Source organism: Oncorhynchus clarkii, chromosome 5 (assembly GCF_045791955.1).
Source record: "Oncorhynchus clarkii lewisi isolate Uvic-CL-2024 chromosome 5, UVic_Ocla_1.0, whole genome shotgun sequence".
Classification (NCBI taxonomy): Eukaryota; Metazoa; Chordata; class Actinopteri; order Salmoniformes; family Salmonidae; genus Oncorhynchus; species Oncorhynchus clarkii.
This window is the reverse complement of record NC_092151.1, coordinates 82,134,351-82,160,273: the sequence shown is the minus strand read 5'-3', so window position 1 is coordinate 82,160,273 and position 25,923 is coordinate 82,134,351. Positions and strand designations below refer to the sequence as shown.

General features: G+C 42.5%; 1 protein-coding gene across 9 annotated transcripts in view; it reads right to left on the bottom strand.

The window, feature by feature from the left end:
- The window catches only part of LOC139409454 (G-protein-signaling modulator 2-like), a 32,598-nt gene that overhangs the window by 3,327 nt on the left and 3,348 nt on the right, over positions 1–25,923 (bottom strand). For 2 of the 9 annotated variants that reach the window (XM_071154621.1, XM_071154629.1), the window contains exons 1-7: positions 5,980–6,368; positions 3,481–3,702; positions 2,203–2,338; positions 1,644–1,783; positions 1,301–1,424; positions 933–1,048; positions 360–515 (exon numbers count right to left, since the gene is read on the bottom strand). In XM_071154621.1, coding sequence (XP_071010722.1) covers positions 360–515; positions 933–1,048; positions 1,301–1,424; positions 1,644–1,783; positions 2,203–2,338; positions 3,481–3,702; positions 5,980–6,128 — 1,043 coding nt within the window. In that variant the 5' untranslated portion in view covers positions 6,129–6,368. Of the gene's footprint in view, positions 1–359; positions 516–932; positions 1,049–1,300; positions 1,425–1,643; positions 1,784–2,202; positions 2,339–3,480; positions 3,703–4,021; positions 4,762–5,163; positions 5,549–5,979; positions 6,369–8,653; positions 8,719–25,923 lie in introns of those variants that run through there. The other 7 variants (XM_071154623.1, XM_071154624.1, XM_071154626.1 and 4 more) reach the window with 7 other exon arrangements.

The following is a 25,923-nucleotide window of genomic DNA, read 5'->3' as shown; positions in this document are numbered from 1 at the left end:
TGCAACCGAGAACAGACGATTTTTACGCTCTTCAGCACTCAGGCCCCTTCTGTGAACTTGTGTGGACTACCACTTCACGGCTGAGCCGTTGTTGCTCCTAGATGTTTCCACTTCACAATAACAGCACTTACAGTTGACCGGGGCAGCTCTAGCTGACTTGTTAGAAAGGTGGCACCCTATGACGGTGCCATGTTGAAAGTCACTGAGCTCTTCAGTAAGGCCATTCTACTGCCAATGTCTATGGAGATTGCATGGCTATATGCTCAATTTAAATACACCTGTCAGCAACGGGTGTGGCTGAAATAGCCGAATCCCCTAATTTGAAGGGGTGTCCACATACTTTTGTATATATTGTGTACCTGTCCTTGAGCTCCTGTGCGATAATAAGGTGTTTGAGGTGATAGTCGATGGCTCTCTGGTAGTCCTGCTGCAGTGTGTAGGTGTTCCCCAGGCTATAACAGGCCTGAGCCTCCACAGCCTTATCCTTCAGCACCATGGCCAGCTGCAGAGTCTTCCTGGGTAGAGGGGGAGGGCAGAGGCACAAACAGGTCAAGGGTCAGAGGGTGAGTAAGAAGCAGTCACCACCAAAACCTAGTCTTGCTTGTTCCTAATTTATAGGCAGCTGTGGGCAGAGACTGCCAAAAACACAATATTTCCTTATAATTTTCATCTCACTAAAACTCCTTATCTTCTCATTGCTTGCCCTCACTCATGTTTATTTATTAAGTTTATCAAGTTAATTTGGAAAGGGACAATGTACAACAAAAACAAACATCTCAGAAGTAAGAAGTGATGCGTTCCACCAAAGTTGCACCAGAGTTAGCAAACATCTGTCAAACAAGTGTGGACCAACTAGAGAGCACTAGACGGGCGTGTCTGAAAAAGCACTGGGCCGCTGATTAAGGAAGTGAGTTTAGTAATCTACTACTCACTTGTAATGTTCAGCCGCCACTTCAAACTGGTCTAGGAAGATGTATGCGTTGCCTAGGTTATAGTAGGCCCTCCTCTCAGCCGCCCTGTCCCCAAACTCCTTAGCGATGAGGAGACGCTACAACAATAAGTTAAAGAAGCAGATTGGTCATTGGTTACAGGTTCTCAATACCTCTACATAATAACGGAGAGATCATGCAATACAACATTATCTACACAGGGATGTCCATCCCTTCGTCACAAATGGCCCCCTATTGCCTATATAGTGTAAATAGGGCGCCATTTGGGAAGCATACTGTTATAATCTATTACCTTGACTCTTTATGGATGCAAGTCAGGTTCTATGATGCCACTAAGTTAGGGTATGTACCTGTCCATGGGCCACCACAGCTCGCTGGAAGTTTCCGAGCAAATAGTGTGTGTTACCTAGGTTACCATAGGTCCGCCCCTGTGCTGCCCGATCCCTCAAGTCCTTCACAATGGAAAGGTTGAATCTATGGTAAACAGAAACACACAAAAAATATATAAAAAGGTAACACATTTACAAAAGTCTATTTATTCAGACTGTCATTTAATGTAAAATCTCTGACTTATTTTTCAGCAGACGCCATCATAGATATGTTTTTAATTGTAACACACTAACAAGTCACATGTATCTATTGACACATTTTAAATGGGCAGATTCCATTTTAGAAACCAACTGATTAACTCACTCGTAATACTCTGTGGCTTTGTTCAGAGCGACCTTGGCCTCCTCAGGGATTTCTCCTGGCTCTGCTCCAGTCCAGCAGATGCTTTTCCCCTTGGCATGGTAAACGTTGCCAAAATTATACAGCGCTCGGGCCTGCCCAACCTACATGCACACACAGGCACCACCACACAGGAACAGACCAATATAACCAACGTTGTAATTATACACTTAAAATACATTACCCAGCACACAAACACAGGGGTCGGGCATCAAACTATTCTAGACATCAGCACATAACTATTCCTCAGTTATTCTAGTTCCCGAACTATTCAGCTGTGAGGGACCAAGCTGCCTGTTATGGCCACCACCAGTGGTCACCAGCCCTAGTCCTGGAGAGTCCTGGGTATTCACACTTTCGTTCCAGTCTATCACTAAATCCCAGTTAACCATGTTTTGGTTGAATGTTTGAATCAGATGTCTTAGTGTTGGGCTGGATCCACGATCAGCACACCTTTCAGCTTTCCAGGACCAGGGTTGATGACTACTACTCATTACAATCACAGTATATTACTTGTACTCACCTTATCATACATCCCTCTGGTAATGTCATAGTGTCTTTGGCAACAGACCACTGCTTCATCAAACCTTCCCAAAACCTTCAAAGTGTTCCCAAGGTTACCACTGGCTTTTGCTTCTCCAAGTTCATCTCCAATGGTTCTGGAGAGAAATCACATCCCCACACAGAATCTTAGACATGTCAACGATTTACAGTGCCATGCCACTTCCCTAGCTCCAAGCTCTCATTTCTTCAGACATTTACCTTTAAGAGCTTAACAAACCTCGGCTTGGACCAGTTTTCAAGGGCAGCATAGCTCCTCTACTTGCCTAGTCTTATGACGTCTTCACTTGAATAAAGGCAGTGGCTTAGGGCAGACCTTAGGTTCTAAGGGTCATGGCGGTGCTGTGTACCTGGTCATAGTGAGATCATGGCTGTAGTGTGCACCTGGTCAGAGTGAGGTCATGGCGGTAGTGTGCACCTGGTCAGAGTGAGGTCCTGCTAAGTGTGTGTACCTGGTGAGGTTGAGGTCGTGGCGGTGCTTGGTACCTGGTGAGGTTGAGGTCGTGGCGATGCTTTGTACCTGGTGAGGTTGAGGTCGTGGCGATGCTTTGTACCTGGTGAGGTTGAGGTCATGGAGATGCTGTGTACCTGGTGAGGTTGAGGTCGTGTTGATGATGTGTACCTGGTGAGGTTGAGGTCGTGGCGGTGCTGTGTACCTGGTGAGGTTGAGGTCGTGGCGGTGCTGTGTACCTGGTGAGGTTGAGGTCGTGGCGGTGCTGTGTACCTGGTGAGGTTGAGGTCGTGGCGATGCTGTGTACCTGGTGAGGTTGAGGTCGTGTTGATGATGTGTACCTGGTGAGGTCGTGGAGATGCTGTGTACCTGGTGAGGTCGAGGCGGTGCTGTGTACCTGGTGAGGTCGAGGCGGTGCTGTGTACCTGGTGAGGTCGAGGCGGTGCTGTGTACCTGGTGAGGTCGAGGCGGTGCTGTGTACCTGGTGAGGTCGAGGCGGTGCTGTGTACCTGGTGAGGTCGAGGCGGTGCTGTGTACCTGGTGAGGTCGAGGCGGTGCTGTGTACCTGGTGAGGTCGTGGCGGTGCTGTGTACCTGGTGAGGTCGTGGCGGTGCTGTGTACCTGGTGAGGTCGTGGCGGTGCTGTGTACCTGGTGAGGTCGTGGCGGTGCTGTGTACCTGGTGAGGTCGTGGCGGTGCTGTGTACCTGGTGAGGTCGTGGCGGTGCTGTGTACCTGGTGAGATCGTGGCGGTGCTGTGTACCTGGTGAGGTCGAGGCGGTGCTGTGTACCTGGTGAGGTTGAGGTCGTGGCGGTGGTATTCTAGAGCCTTGCTGTACTCCTGCAGGTGGAAGTAGGCGTTGCCCAGCTGGCTGTAGATGGCGCTGAGGATCTGGAGGTCCTCTGTGCCAACCTGGATTGCCGACTCAAAGAAGGATACCCCGGCACGGTAATTCCCCACCTTACACTGCCTCTCCCCCTCCAGGGCCAACTCCAGACAAGACGTCTCCATCCTAGAACGAGAAGAACACTTTATAGCCCATAGTCTCTGTGTGTGTGTGCGTGATCAGACTGTCTAGGAACATAAACTAATATCAGAGGAAATTCAGGATAAAACAACATTAAAAGCCAACAACAACAACCACCACTTGACAACAAATATACACATACGATATGATAGAAAAAAGCAAAAGGATTAGTTACGTTCAGAGTACTGCCCCATTCAGGTCTGTTTGTACACATGACAACTGCTATCATTGTCAAGCCAAACATGGCATGACAAGAGTTGGCATGATAGCACAAACAGACTGGCACTCAAGCTGGCACAATTACCGTGTATGGATGAAGACCATCATGAAAATAAAATAACCGCCTTAGCCATAAATAAAACAACAGCTGACTGAAGATGGGACCGCCGGGAATTTATGCAATTGAGTCAGTTTCGGCCATAACATGGACATTTGTTCAGAGTTTCTAAACCCCGAGGTCCAACATCGTGATACTTCCGGGGACTCCTGTGAAGCAGACTTGGCAGACTCGACCAGGGTTTGGTAAGTTAAAAATGATTCCCTAGTTGTTCATTTTCTCGATTTCTAAAGGCACGACCTACATTCCAGCCCATGTCTTAAGTAGCTAAACATGTTATTACTCCAACTTTATGAAACTGACACGTTTTTCTTTTAGCCAAAGACAACTTTACCGAAGAAGTGACTTTCGTTTGATGGCATGCACATGCGCAGTTCGTCGTGACACAACTGTTCGATCCAATGACGTGATTCTGCGCGCAAGTTTAGTTAGCCAACGTCGCCATGACATCGCCTAAAGCTGTGATAGGGGACTTCCGTTGGAGAAGCAGTTTCTAAAATTCTTCATACTAAATCATCTTTGTTTTGTTGCGCCTTGCAGAAACAAGCAACTGGGTCTTCGGTTGCCAAGGCAACGCACCCCACAATGCAGCAGCACACATAAATATAATCAATAGAAAGGGCTTGGAACCTCTAACCCTGGCCATTTGACTGGTAAACCCATGAGTACACTCGCAATGGCTGTCTGGTATTGTGATGCAATAATTTCCATGTTAATGTAGAATGTTCATTTAAATTATGTTACTGATGTGGCTCATGCAATGGAATATATTGTTTGTAATGTCAGTTGAGTTGAATCAACAAATCATAGCACATATTTTACACTTTACAGCAGTCCACCCAACATCATGCCATCATTGACATGACTGGGGATGCCTGTTCTATATATTCAATTTCTATGGCAGCACATGCAGTTTGTAGCAGAGAGGAGAAAATGTGTAGTCACATTTTTTTGTATAATAATAATAATAATATTATTATTAAATTTTTTTGGCTATTCAAATAGTTATTACGGTGAAGTGGTCATTTGGCTGTCCAATTACTGTCATCCAAAATTCCATGACCATCAACAGCCCTACACCAGACCAATGACATGGACTGTAGAAATACCTTGTCATGTTGGTATACAGAACCAAACTTCTCTCCACCAATGCAGTTCGGCTCCACAGCACACCCATATGTGTTTGTGGTTAGGATCTGCATCTATACTGTAGAACTCCACAGTCCACACCCTCCACCACTGGCTTCTAAAACAGCTGTGGTTGGTTACTCCTCCAGGAGATTCTGTTGCTTTCTTAAAAGGAAAGGCTTCAGGCTTCCTTTCATGCCACTACAGATAGAGACAGAAAAACAATAACAAGTGATTCCATATGCTCTCTCCAGGATAGCAATGTCGTTCACCAGACTCTTGGGCTATTAGCCTAGGGACGAGATTATCTACCAGGAGAATATAGTGCTGAGGTGGTGGAAACTATGGGATTATTATGACATCACATCATTATTAAGCTACATCATGGCTTAGTCCAAGCATGACTCCCACCTCCATATGGCACAGCATATTACATACAGTATGCTGTATGCATGGGGTCTGGAGTGGTAAGAACATTGTCAACTCATTCCAATACCTGAAATACAATAACCACCTGCTCTATTCATACCAATCAAACACTTCCCAGCATCTGATTCAAACTTCAGTGAACATTAGCTGACTGAAATATAGCACTTCATGAACAGCAACAAACCAATGTCCATCTCAAGACAAATCGTTACAGTGTTTAGAGTTATATTAGAATATAATGCCTGAATTTTGGGCCAGTCAAGAGCAGTCTTCAATAGACCTCAGTGCTGTACCTGTAAACAACATACAGTACTGTACCTGTAAACAACATACAGTACTGTACCTGTAAACAACATACAGTACTGTACCTGCTGCCTCTTTTCATCCTCACCCACTCTCGAACCTTTGACAGGATGGACATCTCAAGCTTCTCGATCACTCTGTCACTGGCTATGATCGAGACCTGCTCCTTCAGGGTGAGACAACTCAGCTGCTGTCGTTTTGCGTGCTGACACATACCGAGGACGGTGACCTGTTAGCCAGCCCAGACACAGCCAAAAAACCTCCTCTCCCTAGTAAGACTCTCCGCCAACGACACAGTCTCTTAAACAGTCTCTCTGACCTGCCGTAAGAGCACAACTTTGGGCTACAACTGCCTTCTGTCCAGAGATTCCTGACCCCTCCCAGTTGGATGTCCAGACTGTCAAATATTTTGTTGACAGTTCAGTCAGGGCTTCAGTCTCCGGGTAACGTTAGGTTTTCACGTACAATAATGGGTTCAGGAGTTGTAGTGACTACAGTAAGCTGGGCTAAGCCGACGGCTGCATTTCTGGTTCAGCCTCCCTCCTCATCTGGGCCACCGGCTGGTGTGTGTCACATCTCATTAGCCAGCATGTTCAGAGGTAATTACAGGGGCTACTAAGTGGCTCCGGGCACGACTAATGCACTCTGTCAAACTCACTCCTTTTTACTGGTGTCACAATAAAGCAGTTAGCCATAATACTGGACACTTATTGAAAGATGTTATTGTCTTGAAACAGATCTTAATATAAAGAGACGAGATGCAGTGAACCCGTACATGAGATTCAGTGAGGTCGGACTCTTTAGCCGCGTTCACATTGGCACTTTGAAGTGACTCATCCTATTTATTTGCGTATCCAATTCTAATCTGTTATTTTTCCTGCATTCTGAACAGACAAAAAGCACATGAAATCGGATATTTCAGGCCACATTTCAAACCACCTTTGTAGGGGGTTTGAAGTCTGATACAAATCTGATTCCTGGCCATGTGACTTGTGTCTGAAGGTCAAAATCCGATTTATTTGCCCTCAAGTGTTTTTTAGATTGTTATTTGGTATATCTTGTTGCTTGCTAGCCACTCTGTTGCCAGTTTGAAAATAACATGTGGTAGCTAATTAGCTTGTTAATTGTTTACAAACAAATGAGTGAATGTGCTAGAAAGCAAAAGAGCTAGCTAGGACTCATTTTGAAAGTTGGATGATCTTATTCTTTAAGGCTTTAAAATTATTCTTACCCTATGATTGTGAACATCAAAGCAACTGAGAAATGTCCATAGCAGGCATTGTCACCTTAGCTTGCTACATAACTTCTGAATGATAGGAAGCACAAGCACCACCAATCAGTCTACACCACTGCGCACACACCCTTCATTACTATGACAACTAGCGTAGACTTGTCAGCAAACGACTGCTGTCTGAACACACATAAATCCGATTTGGTCATTTGTAACTTGCTGTTTGGACAGTCATTAGTCCAAAAAAGATTTGAAAAACAAAACTGATTTGAGTATTAAGGCCTGCAGTGTGAACAAGGCTTAAGTCACAGATATCATGAAGTCAGATACTACAGCAGCATATCGAACAGGGTAAAAACTCCATTCCCCACAATGCAGTTGTAGCCCTCTCCTTATCCTTCAATCAGGTAAATAAAGCCAATCTGTAGAAATCCACTTGTGTGTATTTAGTGCATTAACTCATTAATGACTGTCCTGGCCCAAGGTGCCCTTGGCTTGGGTGTATGCTATGGTCAACCACTATGTCCACAAATGAGCTTTCACAAGGACAGATTGGCATCAAATCTCCACAACCCCAACTGACCAGGCACTGGTTAGGTCAAGCCTCTGAGTTAGGCTATATTTAATTAAGGTTTCAGTCAAGGACATGGCGATGACATGAGATTATTTGTCTGTTGACCTGGATCTTTACTCCCATGAAATGAGGCGGACTATTTTTACAAGCAAAAGAGGCGTTGCTATGCAATCTATATGATATGGGAGTTTAAACATAGGATTGAATCCAATCCAGGGAATCCTATGGCTTTCTACCAAAAACCTCAAAGGCTGTTTGTCAACACATGTCAACGTATTCGACTGTCAGGGTAAGTGATGTTCTCAGACTAGACCTATGTTCCAGGAAAACCGGTCTGTGAAATGACAATTGTATACATTTTGAAATATTCTTCCGTTCAGAAACACGCTCCAAAATGGAGAGTTCCCACCAATGTGTGGTTGGGTTCACACAGTGTGCGCTGTGGAGGACAGAAGCCAAACTGTATAGACATTTGAAAGCAAGTCAATCGCTTGAGGATTCTCATTAATGTTTCATTCTGCTATTAAATATTGACAGGAACGAGACACTGCTTACAACCCAGGCCTCTTTTGCCTACTCCAGCAGGCCTCTCAGCTCCATATCACTGGCCTCCCAGTCTCAGGTTTACTGAGACTGAAAACACCCCTGTCATTGTCACCACAGGGAACACAGACTGAACACTGAATTAACCAAAATACACTGAACAAATACACACAATACATTTTTGATAATACGCCAGATATGATTTTTAGTATACTCCTTCCCTACTGCCCTGGGAAAATATTTTTTTCTTGAATTAGACTATGGTATAATTTGTTATAATATTCCTGCTTGCAGATCCCTTTAATTGATAAGCACTCAGCAGCAAGTCTTTGACATTCCAAAAAGGGCAGCATATTTACATGCCCAAAACGAGAGGAGAGAACACACATACCTGTGGCGGTCATGAAGAGCTTGCTGCTTGTCCTGCGCACTTAGCAGAGAAACACTGGTGTCCATTTGGGTGCATAGCAAGCAGAGAAGTCCTTATGTGATCCACATTAAAACCAGGTGGGGAAAAAGAGAGCTGTAGAGCACGGTGGGGGATCCCAACCAACCATCTGGGAGAAATAAAATTCAGTTGCTTAAATAAATCTAATCCAGATGTAAACAAATTCAAAAGGAAGTCATGAAGCCACTGCTGTGTGAGTGCCAGAGGGCAAGAGACACAGTGATACAAATACCCCACACAAATACTCTACAAGGGAACAAAGACCTCGCACAGGTAAAGTAAGCTCCCCCTCTCTCATTTCACTTGTTCCACTCTCCATCTCTCAATCACCCTCGATCTACCCATCTCTGTTCCATTAGAGGGAAACTGGAGATGCAGGGTAAGGGCAAGGCCTTATTCTCCATGTGCAGCACCATAGCAACACTGACCCACTGACACAGGTACAGTAGCCAGAAGCTGCATCAGCTGGACATATCAATGGTGAAGGTCATTTCCATGTAAAAGGAGCCATGAGCACCAACATGTGAAGTTCATAGGAGCATATCAAATGGTGTCAAATGAAAGATAAGAGTCTATATTTTGGGGAAATTAAGGCATAGATATGTTTTCAACCATTTTCCATCCTAAAAAATTGGAAAAAGCAAAGGCTTTGATTTCTGGTCACACAGTTAGAAAAGGGGTCTTAAAAAACATCTAATAGAAAAAAGTCTTAAACAATGACATGCTGGTGGGTGGTAACATTAAAATAAAACCCAGCCCTGAAACGAAATGTAGGCTGAAAATAATTTATAATAGGAAAAGACACCACATTCACACGGATTTGCAAAAGTGGGCAGTTCGGATTTGTCACTTCAAGCCCAAAATTATTCCGAAATGATTGACAACCTTGATAAAGATGAGCAATTCAACATATATTCCACGTCGGTTCAACGCAATTTCCAGTGTGTGCCCAGTGGGCAATGACTGTTTAAAATAAATAATTCTATATTGTATGCTCAAAAAACTTGGGAAATTATATTATTTTATACTAATATTTGCTCAGAGAAAGAGATTGTTTAAAAAGTAATTTTTTTCTCTCTCAAAAAGTTAGTGGTCAAAAATATTAACACCCCTAAAAAAAGTGTATAAATAAAGTGGTCAAAAGTTTAGTATTTGGTTCCATATTCCTTGCACAAAATTACTATATTAAGTTTGTGACTCTACGTTATGTTTCAGATTATTTTGTACCCAATAGAAATGAATGGTAAATAATGTATTGCCATTTTGTAGTCGCTTGTATGATAAGAATATAATGTTTCTAAACATCTCTACATTAAATGTGGGTGCTACTATGAATACAGGCAATCCTGAATTAATCGTGAATAATGATGATTGAGAAAGTTAGAGGGTCAAAGATCACACCCTCAAGACATGCTAATGTCTCACCATTACCAATAACATGGGAGGTTAACATGCCTTGGGGGTATGATCCTTGACCCTCTGTAAAGCATGTTACACACAGAGAATCTCACTGCCTTATGTACTTATCACAGTGGGAGGCTGTTCTTTCTCTTGCTAGAACAAAAAGCAGTACTTGCTGCGTGCTGACCCTGGTAGTGATGATTCTTCTTGTAGAATTGCGATGCTTGTCACTGGCCAACAACTTGACTATGAGCCAATCAGAATGCACAAACCCCTATCTGGGGGAGCAAACAAAAAAAGTGGATACAAATAGGGCATTTTCTCTGTACATCCATGGATGAGCCAGTCACACTTCATATGCAATGTAGGCTATGGGATGGTAGCTAGCTAAGTGTACAAATGCAATGCACACAACACTAAACACTTCCTCTAAGCTAGTGAACCACTGTAGCTAGTATTGGACATTTTAATTAAATCACAATGGATTAGCTAGTTTCCATGAAACAGCTGCCAAGTCAGTGCAGTGTCCTTAGCTTGTATGTTTTGCTAGCTAGCGAATATACTAAACGTGAAACATAAGACGTCTATGATTGGTAGAGATTTGGTCCGGTCAAACAAATTTGTCCGTTTGGGGAGGAGCTCATTAGAATAATAGCAAAGGGAAAAATCAGTTGTTCTACCCCTAAACAAGGCAGTTAACTGTTCCCTGGGCGCCGAAGACGTGGATGTCGATTAAGGCAGCCCCACGCACCTCTCTTAATCAGAGGGGTTGGGTTAAATGCGAAGACACAAATGATAGTCCCACTAAACGCAAACCAGATGGGATTGTGTATCGCTGCAGAATGCTGTGGTAGCCATGCTGGTTAAGTGTGCCTTGAATTCTAAATAAATCACTGACAGTGTCACCAGCAAATCACCCCCACACCATAACACCTACTCCATGCTTTACGGTGGGAAAAACACATGCGGAGACCATGGAATCAAAATCTCAAATTTGGACTCCAGACCAAAGCACAAATTTCCACTGGTCTAATGTCCATTGCTCATGTTTCTTGGCCCAAGCAAGTCCCTTATTTTTATTTGTGTCCTTTAGTAGTGATTTCTTTGCAGCAATTCGACCATGAAGGCCATATTCACGCAGTCTCCTCTGAACAGTTGATGTTGAGATGTCTCTGTTACTTCAACTCTGTAAAGAATTTATTTGGTCTGCAATTTCTGAGGCTGGTAACTCTAATGAACTTATCCTCTGCAGGAGAGGTAACATACATTTCCTAAGATTGAACATTTATGTCAATCTTAGGAAATTCCCATATTCTAGGAAGGTACCACTATTTATGAGAATGTATGAACTGCTTTTGTTTTGTGAAGTGACATATTTATTGCATTTGTTAACTATAGAACTGGAAAGTAAATCCAATAAAAATATGTTAAAAGAGCTCAAGTTTCTAATATCAAGCCAACTACACCTATAGGAATATTCAGTTGAAGTCGGAAGTTTACATTCACCTTAACCAAATACATTTAAACTCAGTTTTTCACAATTTCTAACATTTAATCCTAGTAAAAATCCCCTGTCCTAGGTCAGTTAGGATCACCACTTTATTTTAAGTTGAAATGTCAGAATAATAGTAGAGAGAATTATTTATTTCAGCTTTTATTTCTTTCATCACATTCCCTGTGGGTCAGAAGTTTACATACACTCAATTAGTATTTAGTACTACCAACATAGAAAGGGCTCTAACTCCTCTAGCTCCACAATGAAATAGGGTGCAGGCCAGGTAGCAGGCTGTTAGCCAGCCTGCCAGCTTAGTGGAGTCTGCCACTAGCACAGTAGTAAGCTCAGCTATCCCCATTGAGACGTGTCTGTGCCTAGACCTAGGTTGGGCAAAACTAAACATGGCGGTGTTCGCCTTTGCAATCTCACTAGGATAAAGACCTCCTCCATTCCTGCCATTATTGAAAGAGATCGTGATACCTCACATCTCAAAATAGGGCTACTTAATGTTAGATCCCTTACTTCAAAGGCAGTTATAGTCAATGAACTAATCACTGATCATAATCTTGATGTGATTGGCCTGACTGAAACATGGCTTAAGCCTGATGAATTTACTGTGTTAAATGAGGCCTCCCCTCCTGGTTACACTAGTGACCATATCCCCCGTGCATCCCGCAAAGGCGGAGGTGTTGCTAACATTTACGATAGGAAATTTAAATTTACAAGAAAAAAAATGCAGTTTTTGTCTTTTGAGCTTCTAGTCATGAAATCTATGCAGCCTACTCAATCACTTTTTATAGCTACTGTTTACAGGCCTCCTGGGCCATATACAGCGTTCCTCATTGAGTTCCCTGAATTCCTATCGGACCTTGTAGTCATAGCAGATAATATTCACATTTTTGGTGACTTTAATATTCAAATGGAAAAGTCCACAGATCCACTCCAAAAGGCTTTCGGAGCCATCATCGACTCAGTGGGTTTTGTCCAACATGTCCGTGTACCTACTCACTGTCACAGTCACACTCTGGACCTAGTTTTGTCCAATGGAATAAATGTTGTGTATCTTAATGTTTTTCCTCATAATCCTGGACTATCGGACCACCATTTTATTATGTTTGCAATTGCAACAAATAATCTTCTCAGACCCCAACCAAGGAGCATCAAAAGTCATGCAATAAATTCCCAGACAACACAAAGATTCCTTGATGCCCTTCCAGACTCCCTCTGCCTACCCAAGGACGTCAGAGGACAGAAATCAGTTAACCACCTAACTGAGGAACTCAATTTAACCTTGCACAATACCCTAGATGCCGTTTTACCCCTAAAAACTAAAAACATTTGTCATAAGAAACTAGCTCCCTGGTATACAGAAAATACCCGAGCCCTGAAGCAAGCTTCCAGAAAATTGGAACGGAAATGGCGCCACACCAAACTGGAAGTCTTCCGACTAGCTTGGAAAGACAGTACAGTGCAGTATCAAAAGAGCCCTTACTGCTGCTCGAACATCCTATTTTTCCAACTTAATTGAGGAAAATAAGAATAATCCGAAATTTATTTTTGATACTGTCACAAAGCTAACAAAAAAGCAGCATTCCCCAAGTGAGGATGGCTTTCACTTCAGCAGTAATAAATTCATGAACTGCTTTGAGGAAAAGATCATGATCATTAGAAAGCAAATTACGGACTCCTCTTTAAATATGCGTATTCCTTCAAAGCTCAGTTGTCCTGAGTCTGCACAACTCTGCCAGGACCTAGGATCAAGAGAGACACTCAAGTGTTTTAGTATTATATCTCTTGACACAATGATGAAAATAATCATGGCCTCTAAACCTTCAAGCTGCATACTGGACCCTATTCCAAATAACTACTGAAAGAGCTGCTTCCTGTGCTTGGCCCTCCTATGTTGAACATAATAAACGGCTCTCTATCCACCAGATGTGTACCAAACTCACTAAAAGTGGCAGTAATAAAGCCTCTCTTGAAAAAGCCAAACCATGACCCAGAAAATATAAAAAACTATCGGCCTATATAGAATCTTCCATTCCTCTCAAAGATTTTAGAAAAAGCTGTTGCGCGGCAACTCACTGCCTTCCTGAAGACAAACAATGTATACGAAATGCTTCAGTCTGGTTTTAGACCCCATCATAGCACTGAGACTGCACTTGGTGGCAAATTACCTTTTAATGGCATCAGACCGAGGCTCTGCATCTGTCCTCGTGCTCCTAGACCTTAATGCTGCTTTTGATACCATCGATCACCACATTATTTTGGAGAGATTGGAAACCCAAATTGGTCTACACGGACAAGTTCTGGCCTGGTTTAGCTCTTACCTGTCGGAAAGATATCAGTTTGTCTCTGAACGGTTTGTCCTCTGACAAATCAACTGTAAATTTCGGTGTTCCTCAAGGTTCCGTTTTAGGACCACTATTGTTTTCACTATATATTTTACCTCTTGGGGATGTCATTCGAAAACATACTGTTAACTTTCACTGCTTTACGGATGACACACAGTTGTACATTTCAATGAAACATGATGAAGCCCATAAATTGCCCTCGCTAGAAGCCTGTTTCAGACATAAGGAAGTGGATGGCTGCAAACTTTCTACTTTTAAACTCTGACAAAACAGAGATGCTTGTTCTAGGTCCCAAGAAACAAAGAGATCTTTTGTTGAATCTGACAATTAATCTTGATGGTTGTACAGTCGTCTCAAATAAAACTGTGAAGGCCCTCAGCGTTACTCTGGACCCTGATCTCTCTTTTGACGAACATATCAAGACTGTTGCAAAAATCAGAAACTTTCTGTCCAAAAATGATGCAGAATTAATCCATGATTTTGTTACTTCTAGGTTAGACTACTGCAATGCTATACTTTCCCGGCTACCCGGATAAAGCACTAAATAAACTTCAGTTAGTGCTAAATACGGCTGCTAGAATCCTGACTAGAACCCAAAAAATGTATCATATTACTACAGTGCTAGCCTCCCTACACTGGCTTCCTGTTCAGGCAAGGGCTGATTTAAAGGTTTTACTGCTAACCTACAAAGCTCCTACCTACCTCTCGGATTTGGTCCTGCTGTACATACCTACACGTACGCTACGGTCACAAGACGCAGGCCTCCTAATTGTCCCTAGAATTTCTAAGCAAACAGCTGGAGGCAGGGCTTTCTCCTATAGAGCGCCATTTTTATGGAATGGTCTGCCTACCCATGTGAGAGACGCAGACTCGGTCTCAACCTTTAAGTCTTTACTGAAGACTCATCTCTTCAGTGGGTCATATGATTGAGTGTAGTCTGGCCCAGGAGTGTGAAGGTGAACGGAAAAGCTCTGGAGCAACGAACCGCCCTTGCTGTCTCTGCCTGGCCGGTTCCCCTCTCTCCACTGGGATTCTCTGCCTCTAACCCTATTACAGGGTCTGAGTCACCGGCTTACTGGTGCTCTTTCATGCCGTCCCTAGGAGGGGTGCGTCACTTGAGTGGGTTCAGTCACTGACGTGATCTTCCTGTCTGGGTTGGCGCCCCGCCCCCCCTTGGGTTGTGCCATGGCGGAGATCTTTGCGGGCTATACTTGGCCTTCTCAGGATGGTAAGTTGGTGGTTGAAGATATCCCCCTAGTGGTGTGGGGGCTGTGCTTAGGCAAAGTGGGTGGGGTTATATCCTTCCTGTTTGGTCCTGTCCGGGGGTATCATCGGATGGGGCCACAGTGTCTCCTGACCCCTCCTGTCTCAGCCTCCAGTATTTATGCTGCAGTAGTTTGTGTCGGGGGGCTAGGGTCAGTTTGTTATATCTGGAGTACTTCTCCTGTCTTATGTCCTGTGTGAATTTAAGTATGCTCTCTATAATTCTCTCTTTCTCTCGGAGGACCTGAGCCCTAGGCCCATGCCTCAGGACTACCTGGCATGATGACTCCTTGCTGTCCACAGTCGACCTGGCCGTGCTGCTGCTCCAGTTTCAACTGTTCTGCCTGCGGCTATGGAATCCTGACCTGTTCACCGGACGTGCTACCTGTCCCAGACCTGTTGTTTTCAACTCTCTAGAGACAGCAGGAGTGGTAGAGATACTCTTAATGATCGGCTATGAAAAGCCAACTGACATTTACTCCTGAGGTGCTGACTTGCTGCACCCTCGACAACTACTGTGATTATTATTATTTGACCATGCTGGTCATTTATGAACATTTGAACATCTTGGCCATGTTCTGTTATAATCTCCACCCGGCACAGCCAGAAGAGGACTGGCCTCCCCTCATAGCCTGGTTCCTCTCTAGGTTTCTTCCTAGGTTTTGGCCTTTCTAGAGAGTTTTTCCTAGCCACCGTGCTTCTACACCTGCATTGCTTGCTGTTTGGGGTTTTAGGCTGGGTTTCTGTACAGCACTTTGAGATATCAGCTGATGTACGAAGGGCTATATAAATACATTTGATTTCATTTTTATTTGATTTATTTGGTGGCATTGCCTTTAAATTGTTTAACTTGGGTCAAACGTTTCGGGCAGCCTTCCACAAGCTTCCCACAATAAGTTGGGTGAATTTTGGCCCATTCCTCCTGACAGAGTTGGTGTAACGGAGTCAGGTTTGTAGGCCTCCTTGCTCGCACATGCTTTTTCAGTTCTGCCCACAAATTTTGGATTGAGGTCAGGGCTTTGTGATGGCCACTCCAATACCTTGACTTTATTGTCCTTAAGCCATTTTGCCACAACTTTGGAAGTATGCTTGGGGTCATTGTCCATTTGGAAGACCCATTTGCGACCAAGCTTTACCTTCCTGACTGATGTCTTGAGATGTTGCTTCAATATATCCACATAATTTTCCCTCGTCATGATGCCATCTATTTTGTGAAGTGCCAGTCCCTCCTGCAACAAAGCACCCCCACAACATGATGCTGCCACCCCCGTGCTTCACGGTTGGGATGGTGTTCTTCAGCTTGCAAGCGTCCAACCTTTTCCCCCAAACATAATGGTCATTATGGCCGAACAGTTCTATTTTTGTTTCATCAGACCAGAGGACATTTCTCCAAAAAGTACCATCTTTGTCCCCATGTGCAGTTGCAAACCGTAGTCTGGCTTTTTTATGGCGGTTTTGGAGCACTATTGTACTTGTTTCCTCCAGCGTCTTCAAAACAGTCCTTTGCTGTTGAACAACACTTCTCGCACCAGTACGTTCATCTCTAGGAGACAGAACGTGTCTCCTTCCTGAGCGGTATGGCGGTTGCGTGGTCTCATGGTGTTTATACTTGCGTACTATTATTTGTACAGATGAACGTGGTTATCTTCAGGCGTTTGGAAATTGCTCCCAATGATGAACCAGACTTTTTTTTCAGAGGTCTTGGCTGATTTCTTTTGATTTTCCCATGATGTCAAGCGAAGAGGCACTGAGTTTGAAGGAAGGTCTTGAAATACATCCACAGGTACACCTCCAATTGACTAGAATTATGTCAATTAGCCTATCAGAAGCTTCTAAAGCCATGACATCATTTTCTGGAATTTTCCAAGCTGTTTAAAGGCACAGTCAACTTAGTGTATGTAAACTTCTGACCCACTGGAATTGTGATACAGTGAATTATAAGTGAAATAATCTGTCTGTAAACAATTGTTGGAAAAATGACTTGTGTCATGCACAAAGTAGATGTCTTAACCGACTTGCCAAAACTATAGTTTATTAACAAGAAATTTGGAGTGGTTGAAAAACGAGTTTTAATGACTCCAACCTAAATGTATGTAAACTTCCGACTTCAACTGTACGTTTGGTAAGTAGGCTTCAGGGGTATCCATATTTTCATATCGTCATTGCTGGCATAGCACACAAGGGGGATGCTAAAAACACATGAAAAGCCCATTGGGCCTCTATTTACCAGAATGCTAACAACATTAGCACAAACTAATAGCGAAATCACAGACGCTGTTAGCTAAATGTTAACGTGCGAAAAGTAACATAACTAATTGCAAAGACAGGCAAATCCAGCTCATAAAGTTATTCGCGCATAGCTAGTGGCTACTGCATGTCCTTTTCGTTGAGTGTGGACATTTATGATAAATTGTGCAAATTAACAAAGTTGTGATGCATGCTTTTTTGAAGGAACACAGAGCAGAAGGGAGAAAAAGGGAGGAGAAAAAAACGCTAGTAGGAAGCACAGGGGAAAAAATGGCAACTGTACAGCTAACTCATCCATAGTACTTTGACTTCTTGCAGAAAGCCATTGTAATATATCTGATGGTAAACATTTAGTAGTGAATTGCATACAAGTGTAACTTCATCACCTCATGTGTGCCTCACAGAGACTCACCGATAGATATAGAATGCTATGGACTCACCAGCTCCTGCTTTCTCCCGTTGTGGGGAACTACGGTAAACTTCATAATGTCAAAGAATATATCAGGTGAAATGAAGAATGCAATATGCTTGATCTCCTAATGTATTGCACAAGTTGACTGCAGGTATTCATTTAAAAATATCTACAAATATTCAAATGTTTTTAAAAACTTCAAATAAATAGTTGATGTATTGATGATATTGAAAAACCATCCTGTGGATTTTTCCAAATCCCCCTGTATACGGTATACCGCCCAAGCCTATTGAAAAGCACACTAAATCCAATGTTATGGTGGACTAATAGACTAAAGTGTTCCAGTTCCAATTTGAATGTGCTCTCTCAGTAATCTAATGCAGTAACAACATACAGTAAGATTAGGGCCAATATTGCTATATTGTAATTACTTCGCCACCATGGCCCATTTATTGCCTTAACTCCCGTATCTTACCTCATTTACACTCACTGTACATAGACTTTTTGTTTTCTTTTGTTCTACTGTATTATTGACTGTATGTTTGTTTATTCCATGTGTAACTCTGTGTTGTTGAATGTGTCGAATTGCTATGCTTTATCTAGGCCAGGTCGCAGTTGTAAATGAGAACTTGTTCTCAACTAGCCTACCTGGTTAAATAAAGGTGAAATAAAACATGAATTAAAAAAATATATATATCCTGTGGAGGGTTCAAAGTAATCACAACCCAGGAGGAGATTGCAGACCAGGCAGCGTGTGTAAAAGGACACCATTCACAGAGGTCTTCGCAGTAGAGCCGCCTGCCTGCAATTCAGCCTCAATGTTAGTTTGGCCAATTGGAAGGCTTCTCATTCTCAACGTGGTTTAAGCCTCTTTTACCTACTTTCAAGACTGATGAGAGATGGGGATTCTGCCTCAGGCCCAGAGAAAGTTAATGACATTTCTAGATGGATGGGAAAAAAGAGAAGCACAGCAGAGAAAAGCGCTAGAATAGGTGATCTCAGAGTCAGACAGCAATATGTCAGGACCTGATAGAAAATGTGGTTTCACTTTTGAGGCTTTGAAATAGAATAACATCATGAACATGCTGCAACAAGCCCACCATGCTGGAGTCAGGAAGTGGAACAGAAGGTAAGAGGGCTAACACATTTGAATTGAGATGAGTAAAAAGAGACTCACCCAAATTATTATGAATGAAGAAGATCTCGCCGAAGTTCTTATTCACCTATTTATTGCCAAATATCCTGTCCTATTATTCAGACTTTATTTTTCTAAAACACCAAGAGGTGAGACTAACAGACAGTATTTCAACCGAATGAAATAAACCCCTTGATTTTGAAGAATATGACCTACCTTAGAGATTAGTACAACGGTTTTAACCTTTGTCATATTCTTAGGCCCTATTACGGGATGCATTTGCTCCCTTGGTTGGTCCACTTGGTAGTATGCTATTTTTTGCTGGTGTTAGTATTCAGTGTTTCCCCTATATTCATTTAGCAGTGCTGCAAAAAAAAACATGTATACAGTGCTTTCGGAAAGTATTCAGACATTTGACTTTTCTCACATTTTGTAACATTACAGCCTTATTCTAAAATGTATTAAATCGTTTTTTCCCCTAATCAATTTACACACAATACCCCATAAAAAAACAGGTTTTTATACATTTTTGCAAATGTATTTAAAATAAAAAACTGACAACACATTTACATAAGTATTCAGACTCTTTACTCAGTAAAGTGTTGAAGCATCTTTGGCAGCGATTACAGCCTCAAGTCTTCTTGGGTATGACGCTACAAGCTTGGCACACCTGCATTTGGGGAGTTTCTCCCATTGTTCTCTGCAGATCATCTCAAGCGCTGTCAGTTTAGATGGGGAGCGTTGCTGCACAGCTATTTTCACGTCTCTCCAGAGATGTTCGATCGGGTTCAAGTCCGGGCTCTGTCTGGGCCACTCAAGGACATTCAGAGACTTGTCCCGAAGCCACTCCTATATTGTCTTGGCTGTTGTTATGATGGAAGGTGAACCTTCTCTCCATTGAGGTCCTGAGCGCTCTGGATCAGGTTTTCATCAAGGATCTCTCTGTACTACTCTCATCTTTACCTCAATCCTGACGAGTTTCCCTGTCTCTGCCGCTGAAAAACATCCCCACAGCATGATGCTGCCACCACCATCCTTCACCGTAGTGATGGTGCTAGGTTTCCTCCAGATGTGACGCTTGGCATCCAGGCCAGAGTTCAATCTTGGTTTCATCAGACCAGAGAATTTTGTTGTTGATGGTCTGAGAGTCTTTAGGTGCCTTTTGGAAAACTTCAAGTGGGCTGTCATGTGCTTTTACTGAGGACTGGCTCCATCTTGCCACTCTACCACAAAGGAATCTCCACAGAGGAACTCTGGAGCTCTGCCAGAGTGACCATCGGATTCTCCGTCACCTCCCTGACTAAGGCCCTTCTCCCCCGATTGCTCAGTTTGGCCCGGGCAGCCAGCTTTAGGAAGAGTCTTGGTGGTTCCAAATTTCTTCCATTTAAGAATGATGGAGGCCACTGTGTTCTTAGAGCTCAATTTCAAAGTCTCATAGCAAAAGTTCTGAATACTTTTTAGTTTTTCATTTTTAATACATTTTCAAACATTTAAAAAAAATGTTTTCGCTCTGTCATTATGTGGTATTGTGTGTAGATTGATGAAAAATGTATAATTTAATACATTTCAGAATAAGGCTATAACGTAATAAAATGTGGAAAAGGGGAAGGGGTATGAATACTTTCTGAATGCACTGTGTGTGTGTATGTGAAAAAATAGTAAAAATAAATAAAAACCCTATATATATATATATATATACAGTGCCTTGCGAAAGTATTCGGCCCCCTTGAACTTTGCGACCTTTTGCCACATTTCAGGCTTCAAACATAAAGATATAAAACTGTATTTTTTTGTGAAGAATCAACAACAAGTGGGACACAATCATGAAGTGGAACGACATTTATTGGATATTTCAAACTTTTTTAACAAATCAAAAACTGAAAAATTGGGCGTGCAAAATTATTCAGCCCCCTTAAGTTAATACTTTGTAGCGCCACCTTTTGCTGCGATTACAGCTGTAAGTCGCTTGGGGTATGTCTCTATCAGTTTTGCACATCGAGAGACTGACATTTTTTCCCATTCCTCCTTGCAAAACAGCTCGAGCTCAGTGAGGTTGGATGGAGAGCATTTGTGAACAGCAGTTTTCAGTTCTTTCCACAGATTCTCGATTGGATTCAGGTCTGGACTTTGACTTGGCCATTCTAACACCTGGATATGTTTATTTTTGAACCATTCCATTGTAGATTTTGCTTCATGTTTTGGATCATTGTCTTGTTGGAAGACAAATCTCCGTCCCAGTCTCAGGTCTTTTGCAGACTCCATCAGGTTTTCTTCCAGAATGGTCCTGTATTTGGCTCCATCCATCTTCCCATCAATTTTAACCATCTTCCCTGTCCCTGCTGAAGATAAGCAGACACAAACCATGATGCTGCCACCACCATGTTTGACAGTGAGGATGGTGTGTTCAGGGTGATGAGCTGTGTTGCTTTTACGCCAAACATAACGTTTTGCATTGTTGCCAAAAAGTTCAATTTTGGTTTCATCTGACCAGAGCACCTTCTTCCACATGTTTGGTGTGTCTCCCAGGTGGCTTGTGGCGAACTTTAAACAACACTTTTTATGGATATCTTTAAGAAATGGCTTTCTTCTTGCCACTCTTCCATAAAGGCCAGATTTGTGCAATATACGACTGATTGTTGTCCTATGGACAGAGTCTCCCACCTCAGCTGTAGATCTCTGCAGTTCATCCAGAGTGATCATGGGCCTATTGGCTGCATCTTTGATCAGTCTTCTCCTTGTATGAGCTGAAAAATTAGAGGGACGGCCAGGTCTTGGTAGATTTGCAGTGGTCTGATACTCCTTCCATTTCAATATTATCGCTTGCACAGTGCTCCTTGGGATGTTTAAAGCTTGGGAAATCTTTTTGTATCCAAATCCGGCTTTAAACTTCTTCACAACAGTATCTCGGACCTGCCTGGTGTGTTCCTTGTTCTTCATGATGCTCTCTGCGCTTTTAACGGACCTCTGAGACTATCACAGTGCAGGTGCATTTATACGGAGACTTGATTACACACAGGTGGATTGTATTTATCATCATTAGTCATTTAGGTCAACATTGGATCATTCAGAGATCCTCACTGAACTTCTGGAGAGAGTTTGCTGCACTGAAAGTAAAGGGGCTGAATAATTTTGCACGCCCAATTTTTCAGTTTTTGATTTGTTAAAAAAGTTTGAAATATCCAATAAATGTCGTTCCACTTCATGATTGTGACCCACTTGTTGTTGATTCTTCACAAAAAAAATACAGTTTTATATCTTTATGTTTTAAGCCTGAAATGTGGCAAAAGGTCGCAAAGTTCAAGGGGGCCGAATACTTTCGCAAGGCACTGTATATATATATATATAGGGTTTTTATTTATTTTTACTATTTTCTATATTGTTCAATAATACTGAAGACATCAAAACTATTAAATAACACATATGGAATCACGTAGTAACCAAAAAGGTGAGATTTGAGATTCCTCAAAGTAGCCAACCTTTGCCTTGATAACAGCTTTGCAACCTCTTGGCATTCTCTCAACCAGCTTCATTAGGTAGTCAGCTGGAATGCATTTCAATTAACAGGTGTGCCTTGTTGAAAGTTAATTTGTGGAATTTCTTTTCATTCTTAATGTGTTTAAGCCAATCAGTTGTGTTGTGACAAGGTAGGGGTGGTATACAGAAGATAACACTATTTGGTCAAATAACAAGTCTATATTATGGCAAGAACAGCTCAAATAAGCAAAGAGAAATGACAATCCCTCATTACTTTAAGACATGAAGGTCAGTCAATACAGAATATTTCAAGAACTTTGAAAGTTTCTTCACGTGCAGTAGCAAAAACATAAAGCGTTATGATGAAACTGGCTCTCATTAGGACCGCAGCTGGAAAGGAAGACCCAGAGTTACCTCTGCTGCAGAGGATAAGTTCATTAGAGTTACCAGCCTCAGAAATTGCAGCCCAAATAAATGCTTCACAGAGTTAAAGTAACAGACACATCTCAACATCAACTGTTCAGAGGAGACTGCGTGAATCAGGCCTTCATGGTCGATTTGCTGCAAAGAAACCACCACTAAAGGACACCAATAATAGGAAGAGACTTGCTCAGGCCAAGAAACACGAGCAACTAACATTAGACCAGTGGAAATCGGTCCTTTGGTCTGATGAGTCCAGATTTGAAATTTTTGGTTCGAATCGCAGTGTCTTTGTGAGACGCAGAGCAGGTGAACGGATGATCTCCGCATGTGTGGTTCCCACTGTGAAGCACGGAGGAGGAGGTGTGATGGTGTGGGGATGCTTTGCTGGTGACACTGTCAGTGATTTATTTTAAGAATTTAAGGCACACTTAACTAGCATGGCAACCACAGCATTCTGCAGCGTAACACCATCCCATCTGGTTTGCGCTTAGTGGGACTACCATTTTTTTTCAACAGGACAATGACCAAACACACCTCCAGGCTGTGTAAGGGCTATTTGACCAAGAAGGAGAGTGATGTTGTGCTGCATCAGATGACCTGCCCTCCACAATCACCCGACCTCAACCCAATTGAGAAGGTTTGGGATGAGTTGGACCGCAGAGTGAAGGAAAAGCAGCCAACAATTGCTCAGCATATGTGGGAACTCCTGCATGACTGCTGGAAAAGCATTCCAGGTGAAGCTGGTTGAGAGAATGCCAAGAGTGTGCAAAGCTGCCATCAAGGCAAAAGGTGGCTACTTTGAATAATCTCAAATATATTTAGATTTGTTCGCTATTATTCTACAATGTAAAAAATAAAGAAAAATCCTGGAATGAGTAGGTGTATCCAAACTTTTGACTGGTACTGTAAGTATTCAGACCCTTTGCTATGAGACTCAAAATTGAGCTCAGGTGCATCCTGTTTTCATTGATCATCTTTGAGATGTTTGTTCAACTTGATTGGAGTCCACCTGTGGTAAATTCAAATGATTGGACATGATTTGGAAAGGCACACACCTGTCTAGATAAAGTCCTACAGCTGACAGTGCATGTCAGATCCAAAACCAGCCCATGAAGTTGAAGGAATTGTCCGTAGAGCTCCGAGACAGGATTGTGTCGAGGCACAGATCTGGGGAAGGGTACAAACAACTGTCTGCCGCATTGAAGGTCCCCAATAATTTAGTGGCCTCCATCATTCTTAAATGGCAGAAATTTGGATCTACCAAGACTCTTCCTAGAGCTGGCCGCACGGCCAAACTGAGCAATCGGGGCGAAAAGGGTCTTTGTCAGGGAGGTAACCAAGAACCCGATGGTCACTTTGACAGAGCTCTGGAGTTACTCTGTGAAGATGGGAGAACCTTCCAGAATGACAACCATCTCTGCAGCACTACACCAATCAGACCTTTATGGTAGAGTGACCAGACGGAAGTCACTCCTCAGTAAAAGGCACATGACAGCCCGCTTGGAGTTCGCCAAAAGGCACCTAAAGACTGAGAAACAAGATTGAACTCTTTGGCCTGAATGCTATGCGTCGCCTCTCTAGGAAACCTGGCACCATCCCTATACTCAAAAAAATTAGAGGTTCAACAAGGGTTCTTCTAAGATCCTCAAAGTTCTTCGAATAATCCTTTTGGGGGCATTAAAATGGCCCCCAAAAGGTTCAACCAAGAACCCCATAGGAGGTGGGGTTCATCGAGGAACTTCATTAGTTTGTGGGGGTTCTTGCAGGAACTGAACTGCCCAACTGAAACATTTGGATTTGAAAGGACAGAAGGTGCAAGCACTTAACTGAAAAATGTAAAGATCTCCTCAATTTCAGGTAAGGTTTGTACCCTGTATGATCTAAATTTATATTGTTTATGATGATACCATCGCTTTTCATAATTCTGCCAATCTTTCTAAAACAGAAAATGGACATAATTCAATGGATATAAAATCAATAAAGAGGTAAGAATATGTTGGGCTATAAGAATTATGTTAAAGGCTAGCTGTATTGGGTGCAGATGACTGAACTGCACACTTTTGTGTCTGCAGGTATACAGACGAGGAGACATACACAGGTATGTCAATTGGTATTGGTATGTTACGCAGATCACATGTACCATCCACCCTTACCTCTTCAATGAAATCCCATAGGCCTCTACATTATGGACAAGGTATGTGTATGAAAACCATTATTGAAACATTCAACACAAAAACCAAGGTATTAATTCTGTTGTGGGCATGTTTTGTTAATCATATGTATTTACTATTTTTAGATTCAGACTCACCCTCTCTACACCTCTGAATATAACAGGAAACCTGTTCGCTCACCATACACTGCAAAATCATTCTGGCTATGGATAAGGAGAACATCAACCCGCCAGAGGATATATCCATTGGACCTGGGGATCTACTGCGAGTTTACCTCGTTTAAGACTTTTTTTATTCTGCTTTGCCACTAAAATCATAATAAACACAGAACTAAATTATTGTGTTATTGTTATGATTAATAATAGGGGAGGGGGGTAGTTCAAAAATTAACACCAAAAGGTTCTTCGAGGATCTATTGAATGGTTATTCAAAGAACTTCAAGGTTCAAAGGTTCACCTTCCAATAAGACAACGAACCTAAGCACACAGCCAAGACAATGCAGGAGTGGCTTTGGGACAAGTCTCTGAATGTCCTTGAGTGGCCCAGCCAGAGCCCGGACTTGAACCTGATCGAACATCTCTGGAGAGACCTGAAAATATCTGTGCAGCAACACTCCCCATCCAACCTGACAGTGCTTGATGGGATCTGCAGAGAACAATGGGAGTAAATCCCCAAATACAGGTGTGCCAAACTTGTAGCATCATACTAAAGAAGACTCAAGGCTGTAATCGCTGTCAAAGGTGCTTCAATAAAGTACTGAGTAAAGGGTCTGAATACTTATGTAAATGTCATATTTCAGTATATTTATTTTTGATAAGATTTCAAAACCATGTTTTTG